Source organism: Mesocricetus auratus, unplaced genomic scaffold, assembly GCF_017639785.1.
Source record: "Mesocricetus auratus isolate SY011 unplaced genomic scaffold, BCM_Maur_2.0 Super-Scaffold_100007, whole genome shotgun sequence".
Lineage (NCBI taxonomy): Eukaryota > Metazoa > Chordata > Mammalia > Rodentia > Cricetidae > Mesocricetus > Mesocricetus auratus.
In genome coordinates this window covers 62,712,369-62,732,991 of record NW_024429191.1, presented here as the reverse complement: position 1 = coordinate 62,732,991, position 20,623 = coordinate 62,712,369, and the positions used below count along the sequence as shown (strand labels likewise).

The window sequence follows — 20,623 nt, the reverse complement described above, 5'->3', positions numbered from 1 at the left end:
CTACACAGAGAAACCCTGTCTCAGAAAACCAAATAAATGAATGGATGAATAGAAAGATTTTCATATTGGTGATATCCAACATTTATAAAGTAGCAAAAAAAAAAAAAAGAAACAAGAAACTCAAGACTGAACCAGTTTTACTGCCATACAAAAGCTCTCCAGGATAGTGATGAAGGTACTTATAGCACTCCTTCTACTTTTAAAATAAAAACTAAGGAGCTATAGAGACGATTCAGTAGTTCAGAGCACTCTGCTCTTGTACAAGACCTAGGTTCAGCACCCACATGGTGGTTCACAACTATTTGAAATTCCATTTCCAGGGTATCCAATGCCTTCTTCTGAACCCCACCAATACCAGACATGCAGTGTGAACTTTCACATAGTGTACATACATACATACATGCAGGCAAAACACACATAAAATAAAATGAATAAGTTAAATTGTAAAAGTTAAACCGGTAAGCAGGCATATGGTATCCTGGTGTGTGAAGTATGAAGAGAGTCTCTGCAGTGTTTACTAGTGGGGATGGGACAGGATGACTAGGAGTGAAGAGACCAGCGGTGCTACATTTCTCCTGCCTCTAGGCCATTCCTAACCTACTCTAGGAGAGAACTCAAGCTGTATCTTATTAAGAGGTGAGAAGCCTTTGGTGTTTATTGCTGGGGTCTGGGGATGAACTAAATGATACTTTTCCTCTATTGTGTGTCTTGTAGTGTTTGAATTTTCTACAATAAGCTTGTATTGCATTGTAACAACAACAAAAGCTATTTTCATTTTTGAAATGACATATATGAACTATGGATACAGTGGGAAGGTTCTGATATTCCTCTGTTGGAGTGTGCAAAGTGAAAGATGGTCTCTCCCTGGTGGTTTCTACCAAACCCTGATTTTGTGGCACCTAGCTACTTCTTTTCAAGCGCCCCTCCCCAGTTGTGGTATAATGTAGATAGGCAACTCAGAATTCCCTGAGCTCTTGATGTGTTGTTCCCAGAAGCAGCTCCCCCACAGTTCTGAGTTGGTCCAGGTCTGGGGGCTGTCTTCATCTCTCTGCAGGTGTGCTGTGACTCCAGGTTATTGTTTGCAAATAAGCCTAAATTAGATTCATACCCAGTAGATTTGGGGGCTCTGAGTGTTCCTCCTTGACTTTTCCATGTCCCTGTCCAGTGTGAGCTCAGTACATTTGTATGGGTAGATTGGACTGAATGGGAATACAAGACAGGGAGTTGAATATCCTAGTGGCTTCTGGAAGGGCAGTGTGGCATCCCCATCTTGTCCCCTGTGGAGTGTTCTTTTAGTTAATTCTTGCTGATACAAATTCTTTTCTCACATTAAGAATATTTGTCTTCAAGTGATCTATTTAAAACAACAACAAACCCTTTTTAAATGCAAAGTAGCCCCACTGAGTTCTTGTGTCGCCATGCCCTTTAGGAGAGGCTCACTTTGGATCCTGGTTTAAGTGCTTTCAGGGCACTTCTATTAGTTAAAGTCCAATCGGTGTGCACCCCAACTCTGAGGGAGACTCATGTGTCTAGCATACATATCCAGAATTGAAATAATTTTTGTGTGTTTACAAAAGGGTTACCATGAGTCTGAAAACAAGCCTGGCTTCTCCACACTCTGCACTGAGCAACTCTGGTTTGTCTGCCAGAGGCAAAAAGTCCTGTGGGTCTTTAAAGACAGCTAGCTGCGGGCCTAGGAGAACAGGCATGTGCTGCCACTCTTTGCAAGTTCTCATTTCCCTTCTGACTTATGGGCAGAAGAGGTCTTTGCAAGCTGGTCAAGGATTTTGCGAAGCAGAGTGCACCTCACCTTATGTGAGTACTGACCCCAGGGAATTTACCATGGTCATTAAACTTCATGACCTTCCTCTGCCACTGCTGATGGCAAGACACTGGGAGATGGGGAGATCAGCTGCATATTGCTGTCTATGGTGTAGGTAGAGGTCAGTCATGTGCACTTGGCAAGACCCTAAGACTTGCTGAGAAGGGGTCCATGGCCAAGCTGCACTGACTCTGGTTTCTGTTCTTGGCAGGGACAGTGGGCTAAGCAATGTCAGTCAGCTGGGAACAGGCCAGAGAGAAGTGGCATGGCTGCATTTACTGCCACTTCTAAGACGGTTCTCCCACCATATTGATTCTGGCACTGACCCTTATAAATGCAGGTTATGGCATTTTTCTGTGTAACTTTCTCTTATTACAAACATAATGGCAGCATCAACATTTAACATTGCTAGGTTCCTTGCAACAAAACAAACAAGAAACCCAAATTCTTAGTAGGAACAGCAGCCTCATCCTCTCCCCCTCAATAAAACATCACCTTTCCCACTTGTATAAAGCTGCTGGCCTTAAAAAGAACAAGGAGAGGAAGGATCCTGATAAGTACTGTGTACTGAGCACATTATTGTTTTACATCTGGAGTTTAAGAAGTGTACAAATGTAAGCCTGTCTTGTAAAGTGCTTTGTCAACATCATGACCATGTTGCTCCTGAGGTTCCATGATATAATAGAATTCCTACAGGCAATTTGTCTTTGGCTTGTCATTTTTGTGTATGGGTCTGCAACTTACATGCAGGCATGTTCTACCACTCTTCAGTCCTGTCCCCAGCCCGTAGTCCTGGCTTTCTTAAAGCACTCCTACCTCCTATGCTGCTTTCATTCGATAGAGCGGGCTTGGTGAGCTTTTGTGCTATAGCTTGCCTGGCATTGAGAGCTCATCTGCTCATGACCCCAGGAGACACAGAATTTTCTGTTGGGTAAGAATTTCAGGCAAGAATGGTTAAAATACAGATGTTTTCTCCGAGGCTGCTTATCTCCTAAGAAGACATGGGTTATTCTGACAGGTGAAGCAAGTCTGGGCAGATATGCAACATTGATCTAATCAGCAGAACAAGAGCCTGCTCTAACTGGTGCTACCTTTTACCAGTGTCATTAAAGGCTCCCATTACTCTTTTATTAGTCGCTCCCTCTCTTCCTTATCAGATTGCAGAGCAAACATAACTCACGGCAGTGATTTGATCTCTGTTAAAGAGGATTACAGCTTTGCATTAACTCCGATTGACATAGTTTGTAATTCACTTGTTGATACCCAGGCGTTCATTGCCACGTGCCTGACCTCCCCCAGCAGTGCTGAAGGGAAAGGACCCTCATATATCATCATTAAAGATGGCACCCAGCACAGGCAGGAGATCCAGGCCTTCCTCCAGTAACAGCAGAAAGTACGAAAGGAACACTCTAAAGTTCAAGACTTGGTCCAGACTCTCAAAGCTGGCTTGAAAAGAAAATTCTACTGTTGTGTCTTTGCTTTTCCTGTTAGCTACTATTTGGCCTCTCACTGTAGAGAATTTGAACTGTCGAATTGAAGTTTGGTTCCAAGCAGCATAGAGAGTGATAAAAGTGCATCTTCTTAATCGAACTGTGGACACAAACAGATAAATCCTTCAACATGGGGCTTCCAGGGTGCAGTTCTCATCTGTAGCCATGTTTTCAGCATTTCCTCACAATTTTAAATTCCCTTTTTTCCCTCAAAGGGTATTGCATTTCTTTAAAGTGGTTCTAGATGTTTTTTTCTTAAAGATTTGTTTTAAAATTATGAGATTCTAAATGTAGCATTTTGCAGGTACTGTATTAACCATAACTAAAGTGGCTTCCAAGTATGTAGCTGAGCTTTCCCCCTTTGTCTGGATCTGCCATCCACACATGTTACTAATGTTTCCTCAGTGATCCCCAGCTGACATCAGATTGTGAAACTGTATTGGCCAGTTTTGTTTCTTTGTCCTCCCTTCATCTCAGGAGTTGTCCCCATGTCCTCTGGTTCTCTCTGACCTCTGCTCACACTCAGAGCTTTGTTTAATATAGAATGTTGCTCAGTGCTCTCTCTCCAGTTCTTGGCTCTGGCTTTTTTGAGTTCAGGTGCCCATCATATGACCATGTAACTGTCACAGTAGTTGTACCAGCTTTGCATGGCTCTACACTCAACCTTCCTTGATTCCCTGGAAGCAATATACTCTTCTTTACCTGTAGAATGAACTTTAGTCTGCCTTGTCTCCTTTCCTGTGTCCTTGTCCTATATTGAAGTAGCATGCTCTCTCTCTATCCCACCAGCCAGCTCCCAAAAAAATCACACTGAGACTTACTACTAATTAGGAAAGCTTGACCAAAAGCATAGGCTTGTTTCTAACTTATAAATTAAATTAACACATTTCTAATAATCTTTGTGCTGCCACATGGCTCGTGGCTATTACCTCCCCTCCTTCATATTTTGTTTGTTCTTTGTCTGACCGGCAACTCTGCCTTCTTCCCAGCATTCTCTCTACACAGAAAATTCTTCCTAGCTATTGACTGTTCAGCTTTTTATTAAGCCAATTTGAGCCACAATTCTTCACAGTGTTCAAAAGATTATTCCACACCACCATCCAATGTGGGACTGCCTCCCAAAACACATTCTCACACTTTGCCCTGTGGGAGTGTCCAGTCATGAGATTCAAGCATTTGCCTTCCCTTATCCCTTCTGAGGGAGCGACTCTCTCTCCCAGCCATTCCCCATCTTGTTGGCTACTGTCTTGTAGTATTTATTGCTAAGAACATTAACTCACAGGAGAGTAGGTATTGTCAAGGTGTTGGCCCAGAATAGTATGTTTTAATTCTAATTTTATTCTGTCTATTTGAAAGCATTTTTGTGGCTCATGTATTATTTGGAAGACTATTTATTTAAGGCTTTCTGAGTCACTCTCGGTGCTATCAAAGCCAGAGGACTGACTGGAGGGGAGTATGTCCATTATAGCACTCATGTGTGGTGTGGCCCTGAGATAGTTTCTCTGTGTGTCTTAGTGTTTTTTCTTTATAAAGAGAAAACAGTCGGATTTGTTCATTTATATGTTTGTTTGTTATGCAGTGTTCTGTCTGCATGTATCCCTGCAAGCCAGAAGAGGGCACCAGATCTCATTACAGATGGTTGTGAACCACCATGTGGTTGCTGGGAATTGAGCTCAGGACCTCTGGAACAACAGCCAGTACTCTTAACCTCTGAGCCATCTCTCCAGCCCCACCCCCTTTTTAAAGAATGAAATGCCTTTTTAAAATTAGTTTCTTTCTAGAGAGGACTATTTAAAATGCACTCTTTATAGGTAATATTTAAATAAATGAAGTTTTTACACATCTGTGTGTGCCCTTGTTGCTTTGCCTAGGCACAGCCGTTTCCATCTCTGTGCCAACTTCGAATAGTTTGGGCTTCCTCTGCAGAGTGCCTGTGAAGGCTGCTCTTACATTTCTGTGCACGGCGGCCAGTAAGATCATTTGTGAGAGTAGCACTGTAAGATGGACTCCATTATTGAAGCTCCTCTGAAGTGTCTGACTCCTTCACTGGTTGTCCTCTCCTGTATCACTCCCCACATCTGTATTTCAGATCCATCACCACCATGTCGCCTTCTAATTATGTCTCCATTCTAGAACATTGTACTGCTTGCCACCACCTGATTACTTTATTCATGTCTTACAGCCATGTTGGAAAAACCTGAGATGGGGGTCCAATATTGGGGATCTCTGACACCTAGCCTTTGTTTAGAGAATGTTTGAGGTCATTTTACTATGGGAAAGATCTCCAGAAACACTCATTTTTCCACATCTTCTTGAATTTTGTATTCTACTTTTGATTTTTTTTTCTCCTGACCATCTTGACTATGATTTTTATACCAGATTGAGTTTCTGGTGACCTCCTCCAAATTACTGGTTATTGTGGAGACGTGATGAGCTCCAGAGAGACTCTGGATGACTAGTGGGAGATATAGACTGCTTTTAGAATTGTCCATTTAAGAAGAAAAAAGTAGTAGAGCAGATCCTGTTTGTGCATCATAAATCTGGTTACCTCTGTTATTTTGGTGCTGGTATGAAAAGAAAGGATAGAAAGGGGACATCCATGTCCAGGGCCATGTCACTAACCCTCCTGGGATGAGTTTTTGAGTGAGCAGCAGCCACACCATGTATTCTGTCCACGGCTCCCTCTGGGAAGCAGTGCACTTTATAAACATTAACTCGTTTTACCCTCTGGGCACTTCTACTTAAAAGGTAAATAAGACTGAAGGCTCTTTCTTCTCCAATACAGATGAGGAACACCAGCCAGGGAAAGAAATGGCTTGAGCACAGGCTAGCTAGGTGGGGTCTAGATGGGGCTGTGCTGTCGTCCCGGGCAGTTTTCCTTTTTGTTTCTTTGGGCAGTGGGGGCTGGGCCTTTGTGTGGAGTGTGAAATGCTGCAAAGACGAGCAATTGTTCTTCAATGCTTTGTGCTCCTTTCTAAGAAAGCAGAAATCAATACACATTTTCTCATACACACACATGGCAACCCTCCACCTCTCCCACAGCTCGATCCTGCAGGGGGAGGCACAGCTATGCAAGCCAGCAGGCTATACCAGCTTCCAGGGGAGGCAGGACAACTCCTCATTCTCTTTGCAGTAAGCTCCCTAAAAAGCCAGTCATAACCCTGGCTGAGGTAATCACACTGCTGACTGCAGGAGCTGTTTGGTCCAGCTGGAGTGGGAAGGTGCCCTGCTGTAGGGGCTGAGGGTTCTTTGGGTGTGTCCTGACAGGAAGTGTACCTAGCAGAGACCCTGTATCTTTTCAGTTATTGTAGAAAACCAGGCATGGCAGCCCATAATCTCCATACTCTAGAGGCTGAGGCAGGAAGATCACTGTAAACTCAAGGCCACCCTGGACTATGCAGTGGTGGCCCTATCTGAAGTTAGAGTCTTCTCTATTATTGTTTTAAAAGATGGCACCGATATCTGAAATTCAACTACAGCTTGCTGCCAGTAAGCAGTTTAGTGTGGAATATGAATAAAAGAATTTTTGCCACTGTAAACAGTGATGGGTTCGGGTGACAGAATGGCCTTGCAGGGCAAAGGGGAGTGCGGTTGATTCCATGCAGGTTAGCAGCTCTGGAGACTCAGTGTCCTGCACACAGAAGAGACCTGAGATTGAGAGCAGGTAAAGTATCCAGATGCAAAAGGGAAGCTGAGGGTGGAGGTGCAGGGGAGCTGAAAGACAGGCAGGGCAAGGGGCTCGTGCAGCCAGGCCAGCTGGGCCCTGGGCTTCGTGATGGCGGCCAGCGTGCTGGCTCTTCCAAAGGGAAGAACTGGGCCTGACTCAGACCTCTGGCTGACATGAACTTCCTGGCCAGTTTCTACGTGTTCTCACTGCTTAGAAGTTGAGGTTCCGTGGAGTGATAGCTACATCCTGTGCAGCCCCAGGCCTTGTGTCTCCCTGGGCCACAGTCCTGATGTGAATGCCAGTGTGCCTGGGCACCAGCTCCGCCTTCTCTGCCTGAAAGGAAGTGGTTTGCGTCTAACCAGCGAACTATCTCCGGGCTTTTAACAGGAGCCGTTGGAGGGGCGCCTGTTTGAACAGGGAGCTTCGTCTTCCTGAAGCCCCAGTCATGAAACCATAAACACAACAGCCGACTCTATTGCCAGGATCGTGGTGGACTAATGTTAATATTAACATCTCCAGCAAGGCAAAGTGCCTTGTGCCCAACTCCAGAATAAAAATAGGGAAAACCTGGTAAAAACAATGAGGTGATTTGTCGTCTTTCTTTTGTGAGGCCATTTGCCTTCCCTCACATCAAATCTGTTATAAAACAGTCAAACTGTGAAAGTAGAGATCATCCCAGGAATATGGAATATTAACACACAAGAGCAGCAAGGAGCAGGGCTCCTTTTGTCCGGAGACACCCCCACCCCCACCCCAGCAAGTCCAATAAAGTAAATTAATTTTCTCTAAAAGAATATGAAAGACTTCAAGCTCCTGGTAGGAGTTTGGGTGTTTTCATCTTTGTTACTGTGCAGTGCATTTATAACTGACATGTAAGGAGAAAGCTTTTACAGATTCCTACCACTGTCCTTCCCGTCTTCCTTCTCCCCATCTTTTCAGGTCCTTTGTTTGGGACCTGAACCTGTTTCTTTAAACATTTATAAATCTCGAGTCTGTCTGATCTTTAGGAGACAGGCCAGAGGCCACATGTCACCAGCTGTAATTTAGAGTTGTAGGACTAAAAGCATCTGCAGGGGTTTGAAGGACCTAGTTCTGACCTGAGCGAAAGAGTACATTGGAATAGCCCTCCTCAAGTCTCCTTCAAGCTCTGGGAGGATGGTGATGAGAGCTGACAGCCTGGGTAATTTATGGGCTCCAAACCTCCTGGTCTCCCGGTCCCCTTTGAACTGAGTCGTGTACTGCCACCTTGTGGTGGATTGGCAAATCTGCGATTTGCTATTTGGGAAGCAGGGACAAATTAAGATTACTTTGCATCCAGACCTGGTGATGAGTGATATAAGAGAGATTCTCTGGGTCACATTCTACTTTGCTAGCTTTGATTCCATCGAATAGTTCCCAGGAATATTTGTAAGGATAAAGACACAGAGAAGTGGGTCTTCTGTGGGGAAGTTGCCACTTTGTTTTGTTGCTCTCCCTTGGGGGGGGGCTTCATTTCTGGGTTGGGTTGGGTTTGGTGTCAAGCATGAGATCAGGAAGGAAGTCTGTGAGCCACTTTTGGTGGTGGTAGGAGAATAATGGAGTCTTCTTTGACCTCCTTTGCTGTACACAGGAGTCAAAAACTTTCTCCCTCATGACTTCACTGTTATTGTGAACCAACTGTGAGGTGTCAAGGCAGCCAGTTGCTCCTCATACATGTGTGAAGGAGACACTGCTTTGTGTTCCAGAGACAGCATTTTATGGAGGATGCTGTAGTCTTACTGCTCAAGAAGCTACATGTTATTCAGGCAAGGTGGGAACCAGCTATGACAGCAGGTTGCAGTCCCGAACACCATTTCATACTGTGCTATAGGCTATTGCTATGCTCACTTTTCCTGTTTAGATATTTAAGACAGTGAGCAGTTGTCCCTTGGTCTAATGTATCTCTTTAAAAAGAAAAAGCAGTACACAACCATTGTCCTCTGGGACAATCTGGCAGTTAGAATGCAGGCATTTTACTGGAAGAGGACCCTTTATTTACTGCCATTGTCACGTGCCAAGTGTTAATTGGAAGACACCTTTCACTAGCTATTTAGAATGCCTGAGCCTATTGGTTGACAGAGCAGAAGAGAGTAGAATTCTAAAGGCACGGGATATAAGTGTTCAAAATGTAGGAGGCTGGCCCGGGATGTGGCTCAGTGTTACAGTTCTTGCCTGCAATATAGAAGGCCCTGGATATGCTCCCAGCACACACACACACACACACACACACACACACACACACACACACACACACAGGGGGGGGGGAAGGAGAGACAGAGACAGAGAGTCCTCTGTTCACACTGACCTATCTGGACTCCATCAGCAATGCTACAGTTGACACAATCCTGGGATTGACAAAAGGGTCTGAGGGCCTTACCTAGAAAGGCAGATTGGGCCTTAGGGTTCAGACACTCTACTAGGAGGATTGACAGCATCAGTGGAGAGAGCTGAGGGTCTGAAACAGAGTAGCCTTCTGTAAGCCACAGCCATCCACCTTGCTTCTGTCCTGGCTCTGGGGATGAGGGCCAGTGGGTTAGTCGTTAGTCATTGAATGGCAGAGTTCTGTCTGTGGGATCCTTTTAAGTGGAGTAGTTGTCAGAGCAGGTAACTGAAAATAGCCACCCTTCTGATCTGACTTCTGCTGTCCCTTTGGGTATTTTTTTTTTGTCATATTTTTGTTTGGATTTGTTGTTCAGTTTTTGTTGTTTTTTTATGGGGTGTTTGTTTTTTGGTTTTAGATTTTTAAAAATGTGTATGTATATGTGTAGATCTGCATATTGGTGCAGGTGCCTGCAAAGGTCGGAAGAAGGCTTCAGATCCTCTGAATCCGGATTTGTAGGCAGTTGGGAACCACCTAAGTGGGTGCTGGGAACCAAAGTTGGACCCTCTGCAAGAGCAATATGAACTCTTAATAGCCGAGGCTTTTCTCCGGCCTCCTATAATTTCTTTGTTATCCTCCACAATAGTTAGTGAAGTTCAGGTTGGCATTCAAACATTTATTAATTTATCACATTGTGTGTTGTATTTGAGGACAAGGAATATGCATATCTAGTATGTGTTTATAAGCTTCCAAAAGTGCTAAGTAGCCAATTGGTGGTGGCGCATGCTTTTAGTCCCAGCACTTGGGAGGCAGAGGCAGGAGAATCTCTGTGAATTTGAGACCAGCCTGTTCTACAGAATGAGTTCCAGGACAACCAGGGCTGAACAGAGAAACCCTGTCTCATACACAAATGCAAACAAACAAAAATCTGCAAAGTAAAATTGTTGTCAAAATACAAATAGGAAAAGGTATTGTCAGTAACACTGTTTGGTCAGGGTACTGTAGGCACCAGTGTGCTTGTTTATACAAGCAGTCTCCACATGTCTACTTGGAGCCTTCCTGCAAGGTTTTAAACTTGTTCTGGACTGTGCTCAGCATGACACTGGTGGAATATTTAGTCTTCTGCCTGTGTGCGTTGTCATTGTCCCTGCTTCTCAAAAGTACATAGAGGGCCGTGTTCAGGCTGCTGCCCTGTAGTGTGTAGTTAAGGTCTGCAGTGTTCAGGGGAGGAGGAGAGCAGAAAGGAAAGGCAATCCAGTGCCTTCTAAGTACACCATGGTATTTAGGGTTGCCTGGCCCCTGAGAAAGCAATAAATGAACAATTCCAGATTAATCAAAGACAAGTATGTATGTTTGGAGCTGTCTTTCCCTCCCTTCCTCCCCTCCCCCATCCCTCCTAACTTTAGACAGGTTCTTGCTATGTAGCTCAGGCTAACCTTGAACTTGGGACCCACTTGTCTCAGCCTCCCAAGTGCTGAGATTGCAGGCATGTACCACCATGCCTGGTTCAGATTAAGGGCATAATAAGGTCCAGTGTGCCTTTGAAACATGTGTGACTCATTTAGAGACCATGATCTAGTTTTAAAGCGTGGACAGATTCTTTCAGGGAACCATGGGTCAGCTGTTTTCTTTGTGCTGCCCACAAAAGCAGCCAGGTACAGCATGTGGGAGCTGGGTATATCTTGGAGTTTGGGGTATCCAGGCCAGAGTAGGAAAAACATGGTCTTCCAGAAAGCAGATAAAGAGTTCATAGCTGGATGCTGCAAGCTACTGACCTAGCAAATTGAAAGCCCTGCACAGGCCGTCTGCAGGTTTACTGCGCTGCTTTCTACTGTTTACCCAAATAGCATCATGGCAGACAGTGATCTGAGTTGCAGTCCTGTGAGGAGTGCACACATGGAGCTGGGGGTGTGTTGTGCACACACACTCGTGCACTAAGGGCCGTGTAAATCTCACCCACCAGTGTTCTGCGTGTGCTTCTCAGCCAAAGCCACGTCCTTGCTCACACACGCACGTGCACTCTGTCTTTATGGAAAAAGGCTGCTACTGCAGGATAATTTTTTTCCAGAAACAGGTTTTATGATAATATAGTAAAAATATTAAATTAGAAAATGCCTCACTAAGGGTTATAAAACCTTACTACACTAGAGATAGGTAATTATCCCCTCTGCAGCCTAAATGACAGTTTAAAAGAAATAAAAATGTTCGTGCTCATTACTTGCTTTTGTGGGTTGTAATAAAGGGTGAGTTAAATTTTAATTCCAGGAAGAGCCCCTGCCATCGACCCTTCCACCCGGGGTCCAAGTCCTAGTAATTACTCTGTTGCCTGTTCTCCTGTGTAATTCCAGCATTCATATGTGTTCTACAGTGGACATTACCACTGGCCACCCAGAGCAGGGTATAGAAACAAAGAAGAGAAGCGTTTCACATCAGAGACGCTCATCTTTATTCCTGATGGTGATCAGGAGCAGGATTCTGTTTTTGCAACAATAGCTCACCAAGTTCATTGTGCAGAGCCCAACAGGGACCTCAGTCTCAATTCTGCATGTACAGGGAGAAACACACAGGGTTAATCTGCAGCGTTAATCGTGGATCTGTCTGCACAGACAGCTCTGGCTAGGAAGGACACTGCAGGGAAGGCAACAGAGGCCTTGGGGCTGCCTTGTGGCCACTTCAGCAGTCTCATTTCTCGTGTTTTCTTCGAGGTGGGTAAAAGATGTGGGTGTGTTGCCTCTTTTCAGATTTTTCTACCTCTCCCTCCGCTGACAGCAGATCTCACACCTGCTTGAAGGTGGGACTGTTTAAATTTACTGAGAAACCTTTAAATAGGGTTGCCAAGGTGGCTCATGGGGTATAGGCACTTACTGCCAACCCTTACAACCTGAATTCAATACCCTAAACCCACGTGATGGTGGGAGAGAACCAACTCCCACAAGTTGTCCTCTGACCTCCACATGTAACCAGGAATGTGCACCCCCCCTACACACACAAAATCAAACAAAAATACCACCCAAAAATCCGTTAATGGCTATTTAAAATATGCGATGGGGTGCAGAATTTTTTATTCTTTCTGCAGTGCTGAGCTCTGGCTTTGCCAGAGTCACTTATGTGTTCAAAGTCCAGTATAGCTGAAGCCCTGGGTTTTTTTTGGGGTGGGGTATAGAAAGGGTAAGGCAGAGCCCAACAGCTCTGGCCAAGGAGGGGCCTGACCCTGTGGTGCTTTGGGACTGCAGGGAAGGGTTCTGCTGGGTGTCTAGAGCTGAATTGGAAGGGATGGAAAGACAGGGGTCATTCTGTATCCTTGGTAAGAGATCGTTTCATCTGAAGCAGCCAAGGGCAGTGGGTGAAGTTTTGCAAAGTCCATTCGAAGGACAGTGATTGCTCTCAGCCTAGGCCAGCAGGGCGAGGCTGAGAGGGAGTAAAAGAGTAAAAGACCACTGTGCCTGTTTCTCTCCTCAGCCATCGTCGCCTTGAAGTCATGCTGTCCTTTTTGTCATTCAGCTCTCTCCTTGGTGTTTAATTCTCTTGGTTGAAATGGCTAGAGAGGCTTGTGTGTGGGCAGATATTCAGGCCACAGTACAAGGACTGAAGGCTGGATAAGGCTGCTGGGAATCTGCAGGGGCAGCACGCGGGTGCTTGTTCGCATTTGAGGTGAGGCCTTTCACCTTTGTACGGTTGGACAGATGCCTAGAGCTAGAGAGCAGCAGGAGTGTGTGGGGCTCAGGTCTGGTTGGCACTTTAGGATGAGGCTTCCAGCAAATTCTTGTGACTATAAAATGCCTGTGATAGAGTTGGGGACCCTCTGTCATTTTCTGTCCACAGTTTCTCTGCCTGTTGAGTGGTCCCCTCATGACAGAGCTGGTCTACATCTGGCTTCTCCTTTCAGGTTTTTTCTCCCTCCTCCACACTGATAAGTTCTAACTGCTGGGGTTTCCATGTAAGTGTCTCTTACAGCAAGTGCTGAAAAGCTGAGCTGGCATCATGGTACACGCCTGTAATCCCAGCACTGGTGGCAGAGGAGACGGGCCACAAACTAGAGCCAGACAGAACCGTATTAGACAGACCAAGAACAGTTGCAAAGATGGCTTCTATTGCATCAGACAACAAAAACCATTTTCTTAACATGACGGCAGGCTGTTGAGGGCTAGATCTGAAGGTGTCAGTCTGGTGTGGTTTTCCCCTGTCTGGCTGCTCTGTTTCTGGGCAGTCACTGTTCTGTGGACAAAAGCAGATATGGACCCTTGCCTCAGTTAGGTGTGACCCCTAGGGCTGCCTCCTGGGTCTCAGGAGCTCACATCTTGTGGGTCTGGCCCGTTGGGGCTGTGAGCCTCCTCCTGCAGGGCAGCTCTCTCCCCATGCACAGAGGAAAGTGCTCCACAAGGCTCCCACCCAACTTGCACGCTGCCATTTCCCTGCTGACCCAGGTGTGGTGCATATAACAACAATAGAAGTTGCAATGGTCGTTTGCTCTTTTTTTAAAGGTTTATTTTGAACTTTATGTGTATGTGAGTTTTTATGTTTGTCTGAGGAGGGCATCAGGTTGCCTGGAGCTGGAATTACAGGTAATAGTTAGCTGCCTGACATGGTACAGGGAAACAACACTGATCTTTTGAAGAGCAGCAAGTGCTCTTAACCTCCGAGTCATCTCTCCAGCCCCAGCACCATATTTTTAATGTGTAGATTCAGCTTTACAGTTGGGCGTAGCAGCACATACCTGTGATCCCAGCACTTGAAGGGCAGAGGCACTAGGACCCTGTCTCAGAACTGTAATGGGCTAAGGCATGGCCCAGTTGGTAAAACACCTTCCGTATAAATGAGGACCTGTGTTTGATCTCAGCACCCACATAAGAAGCCAGCATGGGGAGGTGAGACAGGGGGATCCCTAGAGCATATTGCCCAGTCAGCCACAGGCCAGAGAAGGAAGCCCTGTCTCAGCACACAGCCGGACACTCCTAAAGAAAGTCTCTAGCACACCCACACACGTGCACACACAGGCAGCTGGTTTTATTTTGTTGGTATGTATCATATACATGTGCACATGTATGTATTCAGGCCCTTACAGAGGTCACAGGAGGAGCCAGCCATCTTCATCTTGCTGAACCTCGATTGCAGTTTTTCTAGCTAGCCTGGATAGCCCGCAAGTCCCAGTGACCCTCCTGTTTCCTCTCTCGGCCCCCAACACAGAGGTCACTGAGTGCAAGTCTAAATGTAGCTTTTTACATGGGCACTGGAGATCTGAACTCAGACTTATACAGCAAGCATTTTACTTAGTGAGCCACCTCCTCACCCAATAATGTTAATTTTTAAAATCCAACTTTAAAAATAAATTAGCCAACTAAATTATTTCTTATACTGAGATTAGAGAAAGGGGGCTGGGGGAGGGGAAGAACCCTGGTTCTGTTCTGAACCTCTGCACATATAATCATAATTGGAATCTTGTTGCTGGGTCGTTTTCATTGTTTTTCAAGTACTGCCAAGTCCTAGAAAATGTATGAAAACTAAATTATATCCCCTACATCCCATGTCTGATTGAATCCTCTCATTGCATGCCAGACTCATATATCCTATTAAAATATTCAATCTTGTTTTCTTACTTGAAGAGCCTGTCTGTAAAGGGCAAACTTATAGAAAACTCATTCCCTGGAGACAGGGTATCCAGCCACACTGGACTATTTACATATTTCACTATGTGATTGGCTGCTTCTGGGTTTCTTCTTTCCCTTGTATTTGTGAGTAAGTGCTCCGAGATGTGGTTCTTAATTACATAGCCGTGTTTTCAATTGAAGAAACAGATAAAGGTATTTCCCAGCTTCTTGGTTTCTCTTTAACCTTGAAAAGTTAAGCACTGTGTTAACCAGTTTGCTTTATTTCCTAGGACCGAGTTGTATCGATCTCTTTTCGGCCAGCTCAACCCTCCTGACATAGACCATGGGGACTGATGTCATCATCCTCTCACTCCAGACTACTGACCCCACCAGGACCCACGTGGCTGCTTCAAGGATAGATGACTTCAGAATGCAGCACCCAGCGTCCCTGGGAGGGTGTTCTTTGGGAGCACATACCTGTGTACAAAGCTCAGCCTCTGCATCAATTAACATCACAGACACTGGCAGGGATGGAGCCGTCCTCGGGGCTCAAGAGTACTGACTGCTCTTGCAGAGGACCCAGGTTCAGTTCCCAGCACCCACATCCAGGATCTCACAACAGCCTCTGACCCAGTTCCTGGGGGTGGGGATTCAGTGCCATCTTGTTAACTCTGTAATCTCCAGCACTCAGGTGTGTACACACCCCACTCAGTCATGCAATTAAAACTAAGAGACCTTTTAAAAGAAATATGTTGTGAGTTCTGCTAGAAGAAGTGGTTTAGAGTTAAACTGCACAGTGACACGCCTGTTGAAAGGGTTTGTATTTTTCTAGTTAAATGATCTACTCATACAGTATATAACTCCATTTCTTGCTGGGCGGTGGTGATGCATGATTTAATCAGAGGCAGGAGGAACTCTGTGAGTTTGAGGCTACCCTGGTCTAAAGAGCGAGTTCCAGAACAGCCAGGACTATGTGGAAACCCTGTCTCAAAAAACAAAAACAAAAGCCTTCTATTTCTTGTCCATTCATCCTTGAATGGACACTCAGGTTATTTCTATATCTGGACTGTTGTAAATGGTGCTGTGGTAACTGTTGGATCATCTGACCCTTACTGTTCTGACCCTCACTGTCCTGACCCTCACTGTTCTGACCCTCACTGTTCTGACCCTCACTGTTCTGACCCTCACTGTCCTGACCCTCACTGTTCTCTGACCCTCACTGTCCTGACCCTCACTGTCCTGACCTTTACTGTTCTGACCCTCACTGTTCTCTGACTCTCACTGTTCTCTGACTGACCCTCACTGTCCTGACCCTCACTGTTCTGACCCTCACTGTTCTGACCCTCACTGTCCTGACCCTCACTGTTCTCTGACCCTCAGTGTTCTCTGACCCTCACTGTCCTGACCCTCACTGTTCTGACCCTCACTGTCCTGACCCTCACTGTCCTGACCCTCACTGTTCTGACTCTCACTGTCCTGACCCTCACTGTTCTCTGATCCTCACTGTCCTGACCCTCACTGTTCTGACCCTCACTGTTCTCTGACTCTCACTGTTCTCTGACTCTCACTGTTCTCTGACCCTCACTGTCCTGACCCTCACTGTTCTGACCCTCACTGTCCTGACCCTCACTGTCCTGACCCTCACTGTCCTGACCCTCACTGTCCTGACCCTCACTGTCCTGACCCTCACTGTTCTCTGACCCTCAGTGTTCTCTGACCCTCACTGTCCTGACCCTCACTGTTCTGACCCTCACTGTCCTGACCCTCACTGTCCTGACCCTCACTGTTCTGACCCTCACTGTCCTGACTCTCACTGTCCTGACCCTCACTGTTCTCTGATCCTCACTGTCCTGACCCTCACTGTTCTGACCCTCACTGTCCTGACCCTCACTGTTCTGACCCTCACTGTTCTGACCCTCACTGTTCTCTGACTCTCACTGTTCTCTGACCCTCACTGTCCTGACCCTCACTGTCCTGACCCTCACTGTTCTGACTCTCACTGTACTGACTTTCACTGCTGATTTCCACTCCCTTTGATACTGGCAAAACAGACTTCTGAGGCAGATGGTGGTTCTGTTTTGTGTGTCCATGTGTGTTTGTGTGCTCGTGCAGTGCTCAGTACCTAGGACTTCACATGCTCTGTGTTCTGCTTTCCAGCCCCTTCTCGGTGTTTGGAAGAGCTGCTACTGCTGCCTCCTCCTCTTCTTCCCTCCTCCTCCTTTCTCCTTCCTCCTGATCCTCCTTCTGTGCTTTGGTGTTAGCCTGCATGTATGTCTGTGTGAAGGTGTCATGTCACCTGGAAATGGAGTGCAGACTGTTGTGAGTTGTCATGTGGGTGCTTGGAATTGAACTGGGTCTTGGAAAAGCAGCCTTTGCTCATAACTGCTGAGCCATCTCTAGCTCCAGCCCCTGAAGGGGCTTCCATGCTGTGCTTCATAATGGCTCCTCTAACTTTCACCTCCAAATGGTATTCAAGGCTCACTTGGTTGCTTTGCCAACATTTGTCACTACTTACCTTTGGTAAAAGCCATTTTACCAGGTGATGCCTCAGTGTGGTTTTTATTTGCGCTTGCCTAATAAGCAATTGCGTACAGCATTCTCTAGTGAACCTCTTGGCCATTTACATATCTTCTTTTGAGAAGTCTTTCAGTGTGGATGTTTGTTCTTTGCATGGATGGATGCATGTGTGCACAGAGGAATTCTGTCCAACTGTAAGCCAAGAAAGGAGTCTCTCCTCAGTGACAGCATGGATAAGCCTGGAGGACAGGTGAGTGAAGTAAGCCAGAAAGAGAAAGACAAAGATCTCAGCTGTAAGTAAAGTCTGACACAATTACCTCCCAGATGAAGAGTAGGATGGTGGCTGCCAGCAGCCAGGGGGGGACGGATGAGGATAGGGAGTTGCTGGTCATGGGGTATAAGGAGTTGTGTAGGCTGGTGGAGTGAGCTTTGAGGACCAGAATAATGGGAATAAATTCTAGATGTCTCATCACAAAAATGTGATCAGTGTGGCACTGGATCTGTCCAGGGCTCAGTTCAGCCACTTCATGCTGTGTACATCTAGAATGTCATGCTTTAGACCATGAATATATATGTAGGGAGAGATCTTACTAGGTACCTGTGGTGCTGATCACACCCATTTGGGTATGGCCACAGTGCATACATGGCATGTGGGATTTAGGCCTGAGGGGAGGACAGGCTCACTCTTGGGGTTCCAGTCGGGTCTTGGAGGGCAGTTGAGATTGGATGCTTGGAGCGCTGACCCTGGGTTATTGGTTTCTCATGTAAGTGATTTCTCCCCAATAAAGTTAACCTGTCATCCCTATCCCGTGTATGATAATTTTACTCCAACACAGGATTTTTCAGTGAAAAATAACAATTTGGGACACGGTGTAGTTCATTGGTAGAGCACTTGCCCAGCATAGAGGCCCTAGGTTCCATCTCTAGTACCAAATGCAAAATGTTAATTATTAAATCCGTGAAAGAAATACCTGTGCTGCTTTGGGTAGATGAGCACTGGCTTGTCAAACCCTGAGAGTACAGGGTCCCTACGCCCACAGCCGGCCCCTGAGGATCCCTACTTGACAAGTTTCCTGCTAGGGAGCAGGGAGACAATCCTGACTTTTCTCTTGTTGCCTCTTCCCAGCACTCAGCAGGAAGAAGCAGGGAGATCTCTGATTTCAAGGCTAGCCTGATCTACAGAGGGAGTTCTAAGATAGCCAGGGCTTTTTAGATAGGCCTTCCTACCCCCCAAATGAAAAATCCCTCAGGCCCTTCTGTCCCCATTGGACTTAGCTGGTGTAATCCGGCAGGAGGAGGTGGTTCACTTGTTTTCCATCCACAGGTCAAACACTGGAAATTAAATCCCCATGAGGGGGATTTATTGACCAGAAGAGATAATGGCTGCAAACCAGGGTTCAGGTTCAGTTAATAACCAGGCATCTTTAAAGTCAGGTTTGGATAGTGTAGCCCAGTGACAAAGTTTCTTGTACAGGATCCCACATGTGTTTTGGGACTGCTGCCTGGTACTAATGGGCCAAGCTCCAAGCAGAGAGTGTTGGGGAGTGTGTGCCACAGTTACGCTGTGGACGGAGCTGCTAGAGGGCAGGGCTTTCCATCTCTTCCTCATGGTGCCTCTGCACACCGATCCCAAGGCACCTTAAGCTTGGCTGTCAAGGAAATGCATAAATTTAGGCTGTCCCCAGAAATTCAAAAGGTAAGTCATCAGTAATCACATGCACAGGCCTTTTCCCAAATGGTCACTTTTTAAAATACGAGGTAGCCCAGGCAGTCCATCCTAGGACCATAGCCACTGCTCAATGAACAGTGTGGGCATTAGCTCGTGGGCAACTGATGGAACCCAGAAAGGAAGAAGGCTTAGACAGATCAAAATATCTGGAGCCCAGCAAGTTCAATTAAAGTGAGTTAGACAGACAGGAGAGATGGAACAAGAAGGGAGAGAATTCTCACTAAAAGGGAGATGTGCATTTTAAAATGCAGAAGACCACCCTCCTTCCAGCCAGGAATAAATTGGAAACTATTTTAATTGACACGGATCCTGCAATTCAGCTGTTACTAGAAAGGCAGATTAGTTGATAGATTTGCATTTTAATAAAACTAATACTTTACATTTGGTAGCTAATGCCGATTTCCAAATGAGCTGGGAAGTTATTGTGAGTTCCTATCCAAGCCCGCTGCAGTAGTGACTGAAGCATTCTTTTGGTGTGGGGTTTGCTGGTCTGATTTTTTGTCCAGCCTCCTGCTTCACACATCACTCATAAGCCATTGTCCTTCCCTGTCCAACAGTGTTCTCAGCAGGAACCACACATCAGAGACAGCTGCAGCACCTGCCAGCACAGGTCTGCCCAAGGATGGACAGAGTGGTAAGGCCAGCCAGCTTCTTGCCTCATTTTTAGATTAAGAAAATGAATAAAACTCATCTGTAATCCCATCACCCAAAAGTAACAGCTCCAGCCGCTGAGGATGGCACAGGCCTGAGGCAAAAGAATTGCAAGTTTGAGGCTAGTCTGATCTACAGACTCAGTGATAATGACTGGATGTTATTAGAACTAAATAATAATTACTATTGCATAAGTGAAGTCCTTCCCTGTCTTTGCCATGGGTAGGCGCACTCTTCCCCAACAGCCGTGACCCCCAATGGGAGTCGTGCTAGGCAGAAGATTTGGACCACCCACTTGATTTTTCTTTTGGATTGTTTGCAATTTTTTATTTGCACTTTTAAAATATTTGGGGTGGGGTGCAGCTCATCAGTCAGGTGTGTGTCCTACTGCATGTGTTTACCCTGCAGCAATGGAGTTGTGGGCTTGTGTCTTGAGCCCAGGGAATCCGTGAAGTAGTTTCCAGTGAGGATCAATTGGCTGCCTGTAAGGTACTTGGTCCCAGCAATCAGGCAGGAAGTCGTCCTCTCCCCAGCACGTCTAGATCCCTGTAATTGCTTCTAACTCCCTCTGCTCCCCTCACCACAGCTGCTCCAGCACCTTCAGCCTGCAAGTCAGGTAGCTCTCACCTCACTGGGGCTGCTCAGGCTGCTCTGCACTTGGTTTTGGTAGGTATTTCTTTACAAGGTGTCATCCAAGACCCCTTCCTCAATACCATGTGCAAACCAAGTGTCAGCAGAAGCCGTTGAGCCCACCTGCTGACTGCATATTGCCAGCTTAGGAAAACCCAGCTTCCCTCCTAGTAGGAATCCGAATGGGCAAGGGA

At 46.1% G+C, this 20,623-nt stretch overlaps 1 protein-coding gene across 1 annotated transcript in view; it reads left to right on the top strand.

Annotated features, from left to right (window-relative positions):
- Aatf (apoptosis antagonizing transcription factor) overlaps positions 1 to 18,224 on the top strand; it is a 99,924-nt gene extending 81,700 nt beyond the window's left edge. The window contains exon 12 of the mRNA XM_040749372.1: positions 15,193 to 18,224. Within this exon, the coding sequence (XP_040605306.1) occupies positions 15,193 to 15,256 (64 nt within the window). The 3' untranslated portion in view covers positions 15,257 to 18,224. The remainder of the gene's footprint in view (positions 1 to 15,192) is intronic.
- Positions 18,225 to 20,623: the final 2,399 nt, after the last annotated feature.